Genomic DNA, 17,270 nt, shown 5'->3' with positions numbered 1-17,270 from the left:
TTGAGGACATGGGTACTGTAAAAGACCCCTTAGATAAAAGGCCGATACCTTCCTCAAGGGCACTTGGGAATCAGCTGGGGGAAATCTTAGGCCAGCCATAGCGGCAACATGTACCTCCAGGACCCTCATGGTATGGGTGGATCAACTAGAGCAACAGTTAAGGGAAGGTACACCCAGGGAGAAGATCCTGGAATCCATTCCAGTAATAAGGGGAGCAGTGGCCTTCTTAGCAGACTCATCAGCTGATTCAGTGAGGTTGTCATCCAAGGCGGCAGCCCTGTCAAACGCAGCCCGAAGAACGCTGTGCTCAAATGTTGGCCAGGCGACTTACAGACGAAGATGAAACTATACTCGATCCCCTGCAAAGGAAAATTCCTATTCGGAGAGACACTGGATGACATCCTCCAAAAGGCAGGGGACAAAGAAGGGATTCCCAAACCTGGGTCCTACAGGCTTTAAAAGGTCCTTTCGAAACAAAAAAATTTTTTCAGAGGAGACTCCCGAGAGAGCAGAAATGGGATGACAGAAGGAGAGATAGGGGGTTCTTCTTTGGTAACTCGTCCCGAGACAAGAAACCCTCCAAGTTACTGTTTTCCCAGGGTGGGAGGGAGGCTAAGCTTTTTTCTCCCAGCCTGGAGGAAAATATCGAACAACCCTTGGTTATTAAAGTTGATAGGATCAGGACTCTCTCCCACCTCCAAAAATTTGTGGTAACTCCACTAAGATCTTCAATACGAGAACAAAAAGCTCTCGAAAAAGAGGTCTTAAGGTTACTAAGCAAAAGAGTCCTCCAAGGAGGTTCCCCTGCAGGAGAGAGGCAGAGGGTTCTACTCCCCTCTCTTTCTAGTGACCAAACCAGACGATACCTTCCGGACAATTATAAACCTAAAAAGGTTAAACGATTACGTCAAAAACCAGAAATTCAAAATGGAGTCAATCAAGTCAACCACCAAAATTCTCTTCCCTCATTGCTTCATGACAGTATTAGATCTCAGCGATGCATACTATCACGTCCCCATCCACAAAGACTCCTGAAAATACCTCAGACTGGCGGTCTCCATAGAGGGCGAAATAAGGGAGTTTCAATACAGGGCCCTGCCATTTGGAATTTCTATAGCCCCACGAGTTTTCACGAAACTTGTAGCAGAAATGATGGCTCACCTAAGAGAGCAGGATATTTTAATAATCCCATATTTGGACGATTTTTTAATAGCAAGCAATTCGGCCCAAAAATGCAGGGAACAGAGCGACAGAGTGCTGAACACTCTACAGAACCTCGGCTGGCTTCTAAACCTGAAAAAATTGAGGTTGGAGCCCAGCAAAAATCAGAAGTTCCTAGGACTAACACTGGACTCAAACACCCAAGAGTGTTACCTGCCGGACCGCAAAAAAGAGAGAATTGCTCAGATGGTAGCAAGAGCAACTCAGAACCTTTCCATGACACTTAGAAAAGTGATCAGCAAAAAGCAGCCGACAGCACAACGGAGGATTGGATGCCAGTTCAAAGGTTCATGGACCCAAATGAACAATAGTCCAAAATAAGGAAGAGGAACAGCATCCGGTCTGGGTGAAAAATTGTATCAAAAATTTATTCTGCCAGTATAAAATACAACGTTTATTCGGACTCCCATGACAGCACCACGAGAGGGGATCCGCCCTATAGGAACAGGAAACCTACAGATACAAAAGGGCGGCACCTCTCCCACGCATCAGTTGGTTTCCTGTTCCTGAGGGGACGGGATCCTACAGAAGATTTGGATCCCAGGCCGGCCAGCCGACACCGGTAGCGAGGGGGTCTCCTACCTCGGCCTGGTTCGGATTTCCTGGAAGACGCCACGGTGGCCCAGGATGGGTGTCACGGCGGTGGCGTGGACAGCAGGGAGCGGCGTCCGGAGGATGTCCGTCTCCAGGAATTTAGCCGCCGCCGGTAAGTATACCCCCCCCCCGGGGATTTCCAGCTCCGGCGGCGCACATGGGTTGGCAGCGCTGTGCAGGGGGCTGCGACCGGGCGCTGCTCCGGAGCTCCCGGGCGTCCCGCGGGGCTTCCGGCGTTTCCGGGGTAGCGGTGACGTCAGGGGCGGGCGGAGGAGGCGCTTCCGGGTCAGCGCGCCACTGCGCATGCGCGGCGATTCCAAGATGGTGGCGCCCATCGGAAACACCGATGGCGCGAGTTCGGGCGCCAGCTGGGGTAGGGAGCTCCGTTAAGGGGGGGAGGGGCGCGGCATGGATACTGCTGACCGGAGGAGGGGGTATTTAGGCGGGACCCGGGCAGGGTTCCTTGCCTTGGCCACATTACTACATGCAGCAGTGTGCAGCAGCAGCAGTGGTAATGGAAAGCGATCGAGAGCAGCAGCAGCAGCGGCAGAAGCAAGGGCAGCAGCGGCAAACATCACTGCCGCCCCTGGATGACCTTTGGTCTCTCAGCAGCACCCAGGGTTTTTACAAAGTTAGTGGCCGAAGTTATGGCTCACTTACGGGAGGTGGACGTCTTAATCATTCCATATTTAGACGATTTCTTGATTGTAGGAAAATCGATGGGTCATTGTAAATCCCAGATAGAAAAAGCTAAATCCAGGTTAGAAAACCTGGGATGGATTTTAAACTACGAGAAATCCCGACTCCAGCCCTTAAAGATACAGAAATTTTTAGGGTTGATACTAAATTCAGACACTCAGCGGTGCCTGCTACCACTAGATAAAATACAAAAGATACAGGAGCAGGTTCTTCGGGCAATGGATAATCCATCTATGACCCTCAGACAGGCCATGTCCCTGTTAGGTTCTCTAACTTCATGCATCCCAGCAGTAAGGTGGGCACAGTTCCATACCAGAACCCTTCAAAACGACGTCTTGATTAATAGCAGGGCCCTTGGAGGCTCCTTACAAGGTCGGATGTGTCTAAGCCCCTCAACTGTTGCATCACTGAGATGGTGGCTTGAGAGCGGGAACCTAGCGTCAGGGGTGCCCTGGATAACACAGATAACCCGTATTATAACCACAGACGCAAGTTCCTTCGGTTGGGGAGCCCATATGGGGGACATAGTGGTACAGGGCCAGTGGGATTCTAATTCTGAAATCTCATCCAACCAGAGAGAACTATTGGCGATAGAGCGGGCAGTCAAGAAACTCATTATCTACCTGCAGGGCCATCATGTGAGGATACACTCGGACAACCAGGTAGCGGTAGCATATGTCAACCACCAAGGTGGAACCCGCTCCAGCGCTCTGATGCAGATAACAGAACGGCTCCTCCAGATAGCAGAGAGAAATTGTCTATCTTTGACCGCGCTCCACATCAGCGGAAAAGACAATGTAAGAGCAGACTTTTTAAGCCGCAAGGCTCTAAGACAAGGGGAATGGGCTTTGAACAAAGATATTTACCGCCAGATTGTCCGCAGATGGGGCCAGCCAGAGGTAGACCTCTTTGCCACCAGAAAAAACAGAAAAGAAAGATTGTTCTGCTCTCTAAACCCCAGGGAAAATCCCCTGGCGGTGGATGCCCTACTGATAAGATGGGATTTTTCTCTGGCATACACCTTCCCACCATTGAATCTTCTTCCTCTGGTAGTCAGGAAGATCAGAGAGGATCAGGCAAGAGTCATACTGATTGCCCCCTTTTGGCCCAGGAGGACCTGGTTCGCATGGTTGAGGACCATGTCGGTAGGCGATCCCTGGGTACTGCTGAACCTTCCGGATCTCCTCTACCAGGGGCCAGTCAGCCACCCACAAGTAGCGGGACTTCATTTGACGGCGTGGTATTTGAAAGGTCACTATTAAAAAATAGAGGGTTCTCCAAGAACTTAATTGACACCCTCCTAAGAAGCAGAAAATTAACCACCACTAATATCTATGCTAGGACCTGGAAACGCTTCCTGTCCACCTTTCACTTTGACATCAGAGATGGAATTCCCATGAAACATATTCTGGAATTTCTCCAGAAAGGTTTCGAATTGGGTCTCTCCACAAGCACGCTAAAAGTACAAGTTTCAGCCTTAGGGGCCCTGTTTGCAGCTGATATTGCAAAAGATTATTGGGTAGCAAGGTTCATCAGAGCAGCGGCCAGATCGAGACCTATACACAAAGACAGATGCGTACCGTGGGACTTAAACTTAGTCCTTACAGCCATGACAGAAAGTCCGTTTGAACCTTTAGATTCCGCCTCACTAAAGATTATATCCCTTAAAACAGCATTCCTGGTAGCAATAACATCCGCATGTAGGGTGAGCGACATACAGGCACTCTCCAGATTGCCTCCTTACACAGAGTTCTTACAGGATAGAGTGATCCTAAGGCCAGATCCAGCATACCTTCCCAAGGTAGCAACACAATTCCACAGGACACAGGAGATAGTTCTGCCTTCCTTCCTCCCTAACCCAACCAACCCTAAAGAGCAGAAACTCCAGGCGTTAGATATTAGAAGATGCTTACTGACATATTTAGCAGCCACGGATCCTTGGAAGAAGGAGAACGCATTATTCCTATCCTTCCAAGGTCCCAGGAAAGGATACAGAGTATCAAAACGCACATTAGCAAGGTGGATTAGGGAGGCTATCTCTCTTGCCTACACAGCAGGTGGCGGTCCAGCTCCACAGAACCTGAGGGCACATTCCACTCGGGCCATGGCATCATCCTGGGCGGAGAGATCTGGAGTATCAGTTGATCAAATATGTAAGGCGGCCACCTGGTCATCTCCTTCCACCTTTTTTAACCACTATCGGTTAGACATGGGTGCCTCCTCAGACCTCACCTTCGGGCTAAGGGTGCTGCAGGCTGTAGTCCCTCCCTAAGTTAGTTTACATCTCTGTAATTCTCTCGTGGTGCTGTCATGGGAGTCCGAATAAAGTATTAAGTTACGTACCGGTAACGGTATTTTTCGGAAGCCCATGACAGCACCCTTAGTTCCCTCCCTTGTTCACGTATAGGGGTGCACTCCTTTAGAAGATTGTTCATAGAATCACCATAGGTGGGAGATGGTATGAAATAATTTGATTAAATAGGGTAGATAGGTTGTATATATCATATGTTGTGTACTAACCATGGTAGCCTCTCAAGCTCTGTAATCCAACTGATGCGTGGGAGAGGTGCCGCCCTTTTGTATCTGTAGGTTTCCTGTTCCTATAGGGCGGATCCCCTCTCGTGGTGCTGTCATGGGCTTCCGAAAAATACCGTTACCGGTACGTAACTTAATACTTTCGGCCATATTGTGGCCTTTTTCAAGTATAACATAACAGTACATATGGTGGCCTTTTATAGTGTGGCACAGCCAATCACCATCTAGGTAACACCCATCACAAAGAATCTATATATAAAATACATATAAATACATCCATCAGTTACATGTATATTCAATAACACAGCTTATCCAATCGTTAACAATGATAATCATAATCATATTAAAGATATTACAAAAACATCTCATATATAAACATCAATCCCCAAATCAGCCCACCAATAGTCGTAATGCATCAAAGGTATCCATAGAAATAACACACCAATCCCTTGCAGTAATACATATCCATATATGAACCGCCAATCCCTAGTCACATAATAGTGGCGCCAACCCCAATGGACCAATCCTGTGTGGACTCACAAATCCCTATATCGGCAGAGTTCCCTCTCCCCATATGACAGCATCAGCTAGAGCCAGGTCACATCAGGAGCGCAGCCTGATGATGCGCGCTACATGGCCACAGCGAGCGCGCCGCCCATCCCCGCCCAGGCCCGGTCACGTGAAGACCCCATCACTGAACACCGCGCATGCGCGGTGCTATGTGAGGAATCAGCCACACGACCCGCCCACCGGGGAGGACCGCGCACGCGCAGAGGCCCAGAGCGCGCGATCACATACAACACTCCTTTGTAAACCCGCACATGCGCTGGTAGATAAGAGCAAATGTAAAGCCACATTTAAATTAATGAGTCCACACGAATAGACCAAAGATGCTCCCAAAAAAAAGACATTTAGAATCAAAAAACCACATCCATGGTAAATTTAATAATATTCCGTACTTCATGAGATTCATAAATGTTCGTATATTATATAAGGAGCAAAACTGGGATATTTACAAAAAAGAAAAAGGAAAAGAAGAGAAAAGAGGGCACGGGGAATGGCAGGCAAGAAACAACGACAAAATTCAAAAAGGACAACATCCTCTTCATGATTTCAGGACTGTTCAGTCCCCGTGTCCTCCACTCTTTCAAATGTATCACCTATAGACACTAAAAAATAAAAAATATTTAATTAAAAAACCATAATAGCCACATAAGTAAATATATATCCTAACAAAGAATAATGGCACAAGATGAAGGATTAGGTGACACAAGTATGCAAATTGTAATCCAAGTTCAAACCCCTTGGTTGCAACGTATCAAGAATCGATATCCATCTCAACTCCTTTTTTTTCAGCATCTTAACCCTATCACCCCCACGTCTTAATACAGGAACCCCATCTATCACTCTAAATCGTAACTGATTCACTGAATGTCTGCATTCTAAAAAATGCTTCGGAATCGGCAACTCCACTAGTTTAGTCCTAATCGTACTCTTATGCTTACTAATGCGAGCCCTAATCTCCATAGTAGTCTCTCCTATATACATAAGCCCACATGGGCACAAAATCAGGTAAATCACAAAACTTGACGAACACGTATACCTCTCCTTGATAGAAAACTTTTTTCCAGTTCGAGGGTGATTGAAACTGTCACCTTTTAACATATTACCACAACAGGCACATCCCAAGCATGGAAAATTGCCCATCTTCGGAGGACATATTGTCCTTTGTATGTTAACTTTTGATGAACTAATATCTGACCTTACCAATCTATCTTTAAGATTATGTCCACGTCTATATGAAAGTAATGGCCTATCCACAAATTCTGATATCTGGGGTAGACCCTTCTGTAAGAGGCTCCAATGTTTGTTCAAGATACCTCCAATCCTGCCACTAACTGGACAATATGTTGAGACAAAAGGAACTCGTCTCTTAGGCCCTTTGATTTACTTATGGTTAGAATCCTCTACCGATATATTTTGAGCCTTAACTTTATAAGAATTAACTCGATCCATCGGGTAACCCCTGTTAATAAATTTTGTACACATCTGATCCAATCTTAGGTCCAACTTATCATCCTCTTTAACAATCCTCCGTACACGTAGCATTTGACTCCATGGTAGTGACTCCACCATCCGTCTTGGATGATTACTATCAAATACCAACAGACTGTTCCTATCTGTCTCTTTTATAAAAAGATCGGTATATAGAAACTCATCTTTCTTGTAAACCAACGTATCCAAAAATTGGACCTGATCATAAGAGTAGGTCAGTGTAAACTTCAACTCAGAGAATACATTGTTCAATTCATTTTGAAAATCAAGAAGATCTTCCAGACTACCATCCCAGATACAAAAAATATCGTCGATGTAGCGCCACCAGGCCCGGACATGGCACCAGTGGGTGGAATTGTACACATACCTGTCCTCGAATACCGCCATATAGATGTTTGCATAAGTTGGGGCCACATTGGACCCCATGGCGGTACCGCGCAACTGTAGGTAATAATCATCCCCAAAGAGAAAATAATTTCTCCTGAGGATGAAACCTAACAGTGCTAGGACCAGCTGTGCACACTCTGATGCCATGTCCGAGCCTGTCAGCACCACATCGACGGCCTCCAAACCCCTATCATGCTCAATAGACGTATATAGAGAAACCACATCAAAGGATGCAAGTATCATGTGAGGAGTAACCTTAACGTCACTGATTTTCTGTAGAAAATCATTTGTGTCCACAATATAAGACCGTGCTGAGGTAGCAAAACGTCGCAATACTTTATCAAGAAAAATCGAAACCTTATTACATAGTGACCCCCTCCCAGACACTATGGGACGCCCAGGTGGATTCTCCAAACTCTTATGTATTTTCGGTAGCGTATATAATATTGGTGTCAGGGGAGCATCCACTACCAAATATTCAGACAGCTTCTGATCAATGAGTCCATTAAGCAAGGACTCATCCACCAAAAGCCGTAATTCGCTCAAAAAGCGAGGGGTGGGGTCACTCATCAATTTAACATACACTGCAGTATCAGAAAGTTGGCCAAGAATCTCCATCTTATATTTGTCTGTATCCATAACAACTACCGCACCACCTTTATCTGCAGCTTTTATCGTAATAGCAGTGTTCTTTGAAAGATTATCCAATGCCTGTTTTTCAGAGTATGTAAGACTTAGAAAAGTGATGTCACTACTAGGGTCCCTCTCCGCCTGCCTGCCGGCAGTCCAATGGGCACAGCTACATACGAGAGATCTTCAATGGGATGTATTAGCCAACCAGTTAGCATTAGCAGGTCACTTGGAAGGTCACGTTACACTAGACTCCAAAACTATTCATTCCCTAGCTTGGTGGGGAAACAGAGTCAACCTATCCAAAGGGATTCCCTGGGTAATAAAAATCACACACCTAATTACCACGGATGCCAGTCCCATGGGATGGGGAGCACATATGGGCAACAAGGTGGCTCAGGGGGAATGGGGAGGTCAGGAATTAGAAGCCTCCTCGAACCAAAAGGAACTCTTGGCAGTAAGTTATGCCCTAACACACTTCCTACCCGTGCTGCGGGGTCACCACGTTCGCATACTTTCGGACAATCAGGTGACGGTGGCCTACGTAAATCACCAGGGGGGAACCAGGTCCCGGGCCCTAATGAACACATCCTCCAAAATCTTCATCCTAGCCAAGACAAGCCTACTATCCCTCTCTGCACTGCATATACGGGGAACAGAAAATCAGAGAGCAGACTTTCTGAGCCACACACAGTTACGCCAGGGAGAATGGGTCCTAAAACAGTCCATTTTTCGACAGATTGTAAAAATGTGGGGAACCCTGGACATAGATCTGTTTGCCGACCACAAAAACAAAAAGGTGGAAGCATTTTGTTCCCTAGATCCCAGGGGAAATCCCCGGACCCTGGATGCGTTTATGCTCCCGTGGACACAGGGCCTAATGTATGTCTTTCCGCCGACCATTCTCATCCCGGCGGTCATAAGAAAAGTCAGAGGGGACAATGCAAGAATGATACTAATAGCCCCCTTGTGTCCAAAAAGAACTAGGTTCTCCTGGCTGAGAATGCTGTCAATAACCGACCCTTGGGTCCTGCCAGATCTCCCGGACCTACTGTCTTAGGGACCAGTGTTACACCCTCGGGCAATGAACCTCCATTTAACAGCATGGAATTTGAAAGGGCACTGCTGAGGGGGAGTGGGGTTCTCAGAAAACCTGGTTTCTACACTGCAAAAGAGTAGGAAACCGATCACAACGAGAGCCTATGGGAGAACTTGGAGGAAATTTCTATCCACTTCCGGGGCAAGGGTTCAGGATGGAGTCCAGATTGACAAAATTCTCGAATTGCTGCAAAAGGGGTTAGAACAGGGGCTGGCGACTAACACATTGAAGGTACAGATAGCGGCCCTAGGTGCCCTTTATAACCAGGACGTGGCAGGCAACCCTTGGGTAGCACGGTTTATTAGGGCCGCAGCAAGGTCTAGACCAATAATTACCCAGAAATTACCATAATGGGATCTAAACCTAGTAATATCTGCACTCACAGGGCCCCCATTCGAACCCATCCAGTCAGCCCCCCTAAAAACCTAGTCATTAAAAACTGTACTTCTAGTGGCCCTAACATCCGCTCGCAGGGTGAGCGATATTCAAGCTCTGTCAGCAATGCCACCATTCACTAAAATCTTACACGATAGAGTCATATTGAAACCTGACCCGGCATATCTACCTAAGGTAGCAACACACTTTCATAGGTCTCAAGAAGTAGTCCTTCCTTCTGCCCAAATCCTAGGAATAGGGGAGTGGAGAGGTTTCACACCCTAGATGTGAAGAGATGCCTAGTTCAGTACTTAGAGGCCACTAAGGGATGTAGGAAGGAAGGCTCTCTCTGTGTGTTTTCAGGGACCTAGGAAGGGACTCAAGGCATCCAAGAGTACCCTAGCAAGGTGGATAAGGGATGCGATTACCCTGGCATATTCATCTAGTGGGAATACCATCCCGGAGGGTTTAAAAGCTCACTCTACAAGGGCAATGGCGACCTCATGGGCAGAAAGATCAGAGGTATCGATAGAACAGATCTGTAAGGCGGCCACCTGGTCAACACCTTCTACCTTTTTCAGACACTATCATTTAGATCTAGCCTCTACGTCTGACCTGACCTTTGGGAGAAGGGTCCTTCAGGCAGCGGTCCCTCCCTAAGCTACCAATCTCTGAAATTCTCTCCGTGATGCTGTCATGGGTGAGAGAGAATAGCTTAGTTACTCACCGATAACAGTGTTTCTCGGAACCCATGACAGCACCTGCTTATTCCCCTGCCCTTCACGTGTGCGGTGAGCACGATTTACTGTATGTAGAGTGTTTTTGTTTTGACACGGTGCTTCTTGATAATATGCAATATTATAATGTTATGTATATACTTTTGTTGTAAACTAACCTGGAGACCCTCTGATGCTCTGTAACCAACTGGGGGCGGAGGAGAGGTGCCGCCTTTTTATCTGTAGGTTCCTGTCTTTGATGGGCGGATCCCCTCTCTCCGTGGTGCTGTCATGGGTTCCGAGAAACACCGTTATCGGTGAGTAACTAAGCTATTTGCTTCACATCACTTGTCTTATCTATTGCGTTATTTCTGTGCTGTTTTGTGTATAAATGTGTTTCTTCAGATGTTGTATTAGTCTAGCCTGATGAGACCTGAGTAGTCTCGAAAGCTTGCAATTTGTTACCATCTGTTCAGTTAACCATTAAAAGGTATCAACCACTGAGGACTCTCAATTCTAAATATTCTATCAACTGGCTAACATGGTACAAAGATATATATCTTCCCTGTATTAGAATTTTTTTGTTCACATTTTGCATGCTCTAACACAGTATTACCAAACAACAAATTTTCAAAAAATTAAAAATACAGTGGGTAATGTTCATTGGTTCACTTGACATGGAATGACCCTATAATCTCTCTTTTAGGAAATATAGGCAGTTGAATTGTACATGAATATTTCTTTCTGTACCCATTAGGTTACAGGTAAAAAATTACTGGAAAAAGGGGAATTGAAGCAGAGGCTCACAATAATTCCACTCAATAAAATTTCAGCACGCCGTATAGGAGATGATACCATTAAGGTTGCTAAAAATCTGGTATGTATTTAAGAGTTTGAGTTGCTGCAAATTACCGTATTTTTCGCTTTATAAGACGCACTTTTGTTCCCCCAAATTTTGGGGGAAAGTAGGGGGTGCGTCTTATAATCCGAATATACGGGGGAGGGGGTGTATATATATATATATATATATATATATATATATGTACTGCAGGGTCCAGGGGAGGTGGGGGCAGCTTTGGAGCGGTGCTGTGAGCTGGTAAAAGCTGCCGAAGGGAGCCTTTGATCTCCTGCTCCCGCTCATATAATATGCACTGCCGCTGTCCATCACCATGGTGCTGAAACCGCACCACGGTGACTGGCTGGGGGAGCGGTGCATATTATAGCTGCCTGCGCCCTCCTTTGATCGCACATGATCCCCTGTGTTAGATATCGCCCCCATGCTGCTGCCCATAGTAAAATAAAAAACTCTTTCCTTACCTCCTCCAGCGCTGATCTCCCGGTGTCTCTGCTGCTGCTGTCATCAGCACTCTGCTGTGCTGATCACATGACCGGCTCTGAGAACCAGGAAGTGGAGGAGGAGCTCAACCACACTGAGGGAGACATGAGGAGGGACAGCGCTGAGAAGGTAAGGAAAGAGTTTATTTTACTAAAAGCAGCAGCATGGAGGCGATATCTAACACAGGGTGATGTGTGCCAGCCACAGGGGCCAGTGTGCCAGCCACAGGGTGATGTGTGCCAGCCACAGGGGCCAGTGTGCCAGCCACAGGGTGATGTGTGCCAGCCACAGGGGCCAGTGTGCCAGCCACAGGGTGATGTGTGCCAGCCACAGGGGCCAGTGTGCCAGCCACAGGGGGGCCAGTGTGCCAGCCACAGGGGGGCCAGTGTGCCAGCCACAGGGGGGGCCAGTGTGCCAGCCCAAGGGGGCTATATTCAATATAAGGTGGCCATATCCAGATTAAGGGGGCTAATTTTAGGGTGGGGGGGCTATGAGGGACATATACCCTATATGATTTGTTAGACGGACACTGGCATTATAAGACGGACCCCATTTATTAAAAAATTCTCTATTCCTTCACCACATTTGGGGGTGCGTCTTATAATCAGGTGCGTCTTATAAAGCGAAAAATACGGTAAGTTAGGATTATGTGACATCTACTTTGGAGAAACTTAACAAACTTTTTTGTTTGTGTGTAGGTTGGAGCTGACAATGTAAACCTTGCCTTAACATTGGTTGGCTATGAATCTGAGCTGCAAAAAGCAATGGAGTATGTGTTTGGAACAACGTTGGTTTGTGACACACTAGACAATGCTAAAACTGTGACCTTTGACAAACGAGTGTTAACCAAAACTGTGACTCTAGACGGAGATACTTTTGACCCACAAGGAACACTCAGTGGAGGTAACTTTATTTACTAAAATTCTTGATGCAAAGTTAATAAAATAACTACAAATAATACTGCTATAACTCTTAGTGCTTTTTACTTGGTTTAAGTAAATGTTCTAATCTATGAATTTGTGATTCATCAGATCATTCTGCATTATGCAACAGTTGTTGTGTTTTGTCTTTTTCTCCTTTGCCTCATTGGGGGACACAAGACCATGCTGCTGCCACTAGGAGGCTTGACACTAAGTTAATACGAAGAAAGTTAGCTCATCCTCTGTAGTATACACCCTCATGCTGGCTCCCAGAGAACCAGTTCATAGTTCATGCATAGTGTGTAGGAGGCACATGGGTCTGGTTTTCAGACCAAAACATCCGGCTCTTCTCCTGTTCAGCGCCGGCCGGCGTCGAAAATGTAGCCCCCGGTTTCAGCCTTGTGCAGGCCGCAGCCGGACACTCCGCCTGCGCTATGACGCACTCTGGCGGCTCCGCCCACTATTATGGCGCTTCTCGTCCAGGATGAGAAGCGCCTATGCAGATCTTGGCGGCCATCTTTCCCTTGCCGCCTCTGGACATACGCTGGTCATCCGGAAGCGGCTTCCTGGCACAAGGATCCGGAGGCATCAGCGCTGAGGACAGCGCTAACCCATGGCTGCTTATCAGAAGGGCCACACTGCAAGAAGAGACAGGGGACACCGGATCTGGGTAAGGGAGCGCTGCACTATCATTCTCCCTCCCCCTCTGCGGTATCCCATACTCTGTAGGAATCCCTATAAAATGGCACATAGAGGGGTACATCATGTCCCAGCCTAAGGCACCTGGAAAATCTCATTACACTATTACAGTCTTTTTCACTTCATGTAACTCCTGCCAGTCTGTGTTTCCTAAAGCTCAGAGTTTGCCGCTCTGCAAAGCCTGTGACCCCAAATACGCTCAGGAGTCCCCCGCCACCACCGAATCCAGTGTACTTGGTCCCCTGAGTGGGTTTCGTCTCTGTAGCAATCCATGCCTTCTCTGGTCACAGCGATTGAATCCCTCTGTGATCCTGCTGTGGATCGCAGCGTTCGCATGACTGACATAGATGGATCCTCCCTTACACCGGAGCCGTCGGCTAGCAGGGGCCGCAGGCACTCTAGAAACGTACAGGCGTCTAGAAAACGGATCCGTAGTGCGTCACCCGAGCAATCATGTGCCTTGGCGTCCGTGAGCTCAATTTCTCGCTCTCCTCCAGAGGTTTGTAGCGAACACGATTCTGAGTAAGAATCGGACGTTTCTTTGGATCCAGATTCGCCATATTTTCAGAAAACTGTCTATTCACTGATTGAGGCTGTCAACCAGACTCAGAAGGTTGACTAAGACTCCGGCTCCGTGACGGATCTTGCTGTGTCCTTTAAGAGGACTAAACGCCCTCATAGAGCATTTGCCAATCATCCGGAGTTTCAGGCTATAGTAAATCAGCACATGGAGCAACCGGATAAACGCTTCACCGTACAAAGACCTCTGAGGCAAAGTATCCTTTCTCAGCTGATCTGAGGAAAGACTGGGCTGAATCTCCTGTAGTAGACCCACCTGTTTCTTGCCTGGCATTCAAAACCCTTCTATCCCTGCCGGGTGGATCTTCCATTAAAAATCCCACGGACCGTCCGATAGAAAATTTGGCTCGCTCTGTCTTTGAGGTCTCAGGTTCGGCTCTCTATCCATCTTTCGCTGCAGCGTGGGTAGCTAAAGCAATGGACTCCTAATCTTCCCCCCCCCCCCCCGGAGGCAGCGGATCTGGCCAGCCAGATTTCTCGGGCAGGAGATAACCTTCTACATGCATCTTTGTATGCGGCTAGCTGTGCTGCTCTGTCAGCGGCAAATGCCATCGCGATCAGAAGTGCTTTATGGATCAGAGAATGGAAAGCAGACTCTGCGTCTAAAATGTCAGATATCCCTTCCTTACCAGAGTGGCCGTTTATTTGGAGAGAATCTGGATCAGCTCATCTCCGATGCTACGGGAGGAAAGAGCAAATTTCTTCCCCAACAGAGGCTCGGGCGTCCTTTTTGGCATCAACAACCAATCCGTTTCCGATCCTTTCGCGCCAATCCGGGCTGGTCCACTACCACTACTTCCGGATCAGGGCACTCACCACACAGGGACAGAGGATTCCAGGCCTCCTATAGGTCCAACCAGCAATGGAAAAGTAGTCCCAAATAGTCTAGATTTAAGGGATTTTCCACCCAATGACTGCTGGTATTATCCGGTCGACACCAGCAAGTTAGGCGGCCGCCTACTTCTGTTTGGACAGGCCTGGCTTTCTGTCGTCCATGAGGAATGGGTCAGAGACCTGGTGTCTTTCGGATACAAAATTGATTTTTCTTTGCGTCCCTAAACACATTTCTTCCCTTCCCGTCCTCCAGTATCAGAGGCGAAGGCAAAAGCGTTTTCCCGAGCCATAGATTCATTACGTCACAATGGCGTCATTGTCCCGATCCCAGAAAACGAAAGGTTTGAGGGATTCTACTCGAACCTATTCGATGTCCCAAAAAAAAGGACGGAAAGGTGAGACCCATACCAGACCTCAAACTTCTAAAGTGTGTCAAGGTCCATCATTTCCGTATGGAGTCTCTGCGTTCGGTCATTACTTCAATGGAAAAAGGGAACTTTCTGGCATTTATCGACATTCTGGATGCTTACCTGCGTATCCCGATTTCCCCCCTCCCCCCCCCCCCCCAGAAATTCCTGCGTTTCGCCATTCGCGAACAGCATTTTCAATTTATGGCCTTGCCCTTCCGACTCTCTCCTGCTCCCAGAGTGTTCACAAAGGTCATAGCGGCTGTCATGGTCACGTCCATCTTGCACTCTTGGGGCGTAGTCGTTCTTCCCTATCTGGACGACCTTCTAGTCAAGGGTCCGACTTTCCATGACTACGCAGAGTCTGTTCGTATCACTTGCGATACCCTTTCTCGCCTAGGCTGGCCGATAAACTTAAGCAGATCCTCTCCTCGTCCCAGACCAGCAGATATCCTTTTTAGGCATGAACCTGGACACCTCTCGAGGGTTGTGATTCTCCCTCGAGACAAGGTCCTAGCCCTTTAACAAGGAGCCTGCGCACTTTGTCAATCATCCGCTCATTCCAACCGGTTTGCTATGAGGGGACTGGGGAAAATGGTGGCAGCAGTGGAAGCGCACCTTCGTCCCCTACAGCATGCACTTCTAGCGGCTTGGGACAGTAATCCGTTCTCTCTCGACCGCCGGTGCTGTTTATCCCTGCGGGTCAGCAGGCTTTCTGATGGTGGACATTGAGGTCTTCCCTCAACCAGTGGAAGTCCTTTTTTCCCGTTTCAATGGCTAGTGGTGACTACCGAAGCCTGTCTTCTGGGCTGGGGAGCAGTCTTTCGTCACCACACAGCTCAGGGCCGCTGGTCAATTCGGGAATCGAGGCTCCCGATCAATGTCCTGGAGATCCGAGCGATATGGCTAGCCCTGCAGCAGTTCCATTATCTCCTGGCGGATCACCCCATCCAAATTCAATCGGACAATGCCACGGCTGTGGCATACCTCAACCATCGAGGGGGTACCTGCAGCAGGGTGGCCCTGTGCGAGGTAACTCGCATTATCCGATGGGCAGAGAGGAACCTCTCGTTAATCTCAGCAGTTCACCTACCAGGCGTAGAAAACTGGGTGGCAGACTTCCTCAGCCGTCAGGGTCTCGCCTCGGGGGAGTGGGAACTTTATCCGGAAGTTTTCCAACAGATCTATCTTTGCTGGGGGACCCAGATGTGGATCTGATGGCATCCAGACTGAATGCTAAACTTCCCAATTTCATAGCTCGGTCTCGAGATCCAAGAGCCATTGGAGTGGATGGTCTGGTTCTTCCGTGGCGCCGGTTCCGTCTTCCATACATTATTCCCCCGCTGCCGCTACTTCCGAGAGTCATCAGGAAGATCAAGGCGGAGGGGGTTCCAGGGATCCTGTTCGCTCTAGATTGGCCACGCTGGGCGTGGTTCGCTGAGTTGGTGCGCCTCTTCGCCGACGTACCCTGGTGATTACCGGATCGTCCATATCTGCTCTTCCAGGGTCCGATTTGCCACCAGAACTCAGCGGCCCTGGGTTTCACGGCTTGGCCTTTGCATCCTGAGTTCTGACCGAGGCTGGTTTTTCATAACAGGTCGTTTCCATAATGATTAGTGCTTGTAAACCTGCGTCAGTACGCATTTATCACCGTACCTGGAAGACATTTTTCGCATGGTGCAAGGATTGTGGACGTCCTCCTCTCGTCTTCTCTGTTCCCACCATTTTAGAGTTCCTACAGGCCGGTCTGGACTCATACCTGGCGCTCAACTCTGTCAAGGGCCCGATCTCCGCCTTATCGGTCTTATTCTAGCTTAGCATTGCGACAAAACTTCAGGTGAAGACTTTCATCAAGGGGTTTCACATGTGATACACCCCCATCGCATGCCTTTAGATCTTTGGGACCTCAACTTGGTTCTGAGAGTTTTACAGGAAACTCCTTTTGAACCGCTTCAGGACATTTCGCTGACCTTTCTGTCCTGGAAGGTGGCCTTTCTTGTTGTGATCACATCAATCAGGCGAGTTTTGGATCTAGCTGCTCTGTCCTGTCGGGCTCCTTTCCTTTTCTATCAGGTCAAGGTTGTCCTCAGGCCGTCACCGTCTTTTTTGCCCAAGGTCATCCCGTCTTTCCACCTTAACGAGGACATTGTTCTTCCTTCTTTTTGTCCGGCTTCAGTTCACCAG

At 48.0% G+C, this 17,270-nt stretch overlaps 1 protein-coding gene across 2 annotated transcripts in view; it reads left to right on the top strand.

The window, feature by feature from the left end:
- The window catches only part of SMC2 (structural maintenance of chromosomes 2), a 212,186-nt gene that overhangs the window by 93,078 nt on the left and 101,838 nt on the right, over positions 1–17,270 (top strand). For both annotated transcript variants that reach the window (XM_073549710.1, XM_073549709.1), the window contains exons 14-15: positions 11,069–11,188; positions 12,346–12,550. In XM_073549710.1, the coding sequence (XP_073405811.1) occupies positions 11,069–11,188; positions 12,346–12,550 (325 nt within the window). The remainder of the gene's footprint in view (positions 1–11,068; positions 11,189–12,345; positions 12,551–17,270) is intronic.

Source organism: Dendrobates tinctorius, unplaced genomic scaffold, assembly GCF_039654945.1.
Source record: "Dendrobates tinctorius isolate UK_male_01 unplaced genomic scaffold, ASM3965494v1 ptg000160l, whole genome shotgun sequence".
NCBI classification, from domain to species: Eukaryota; Metazoa; Chordata; class Amphibia; order Anura; family Dendrobatidae; genus Dendrobates; species Dendrobates tinctorius.
The sequence above is the reverse complement of the archived record's forward strand: the minus strand, read 5'-3'. Positions and strand labels throughout refer to the sequence as shown.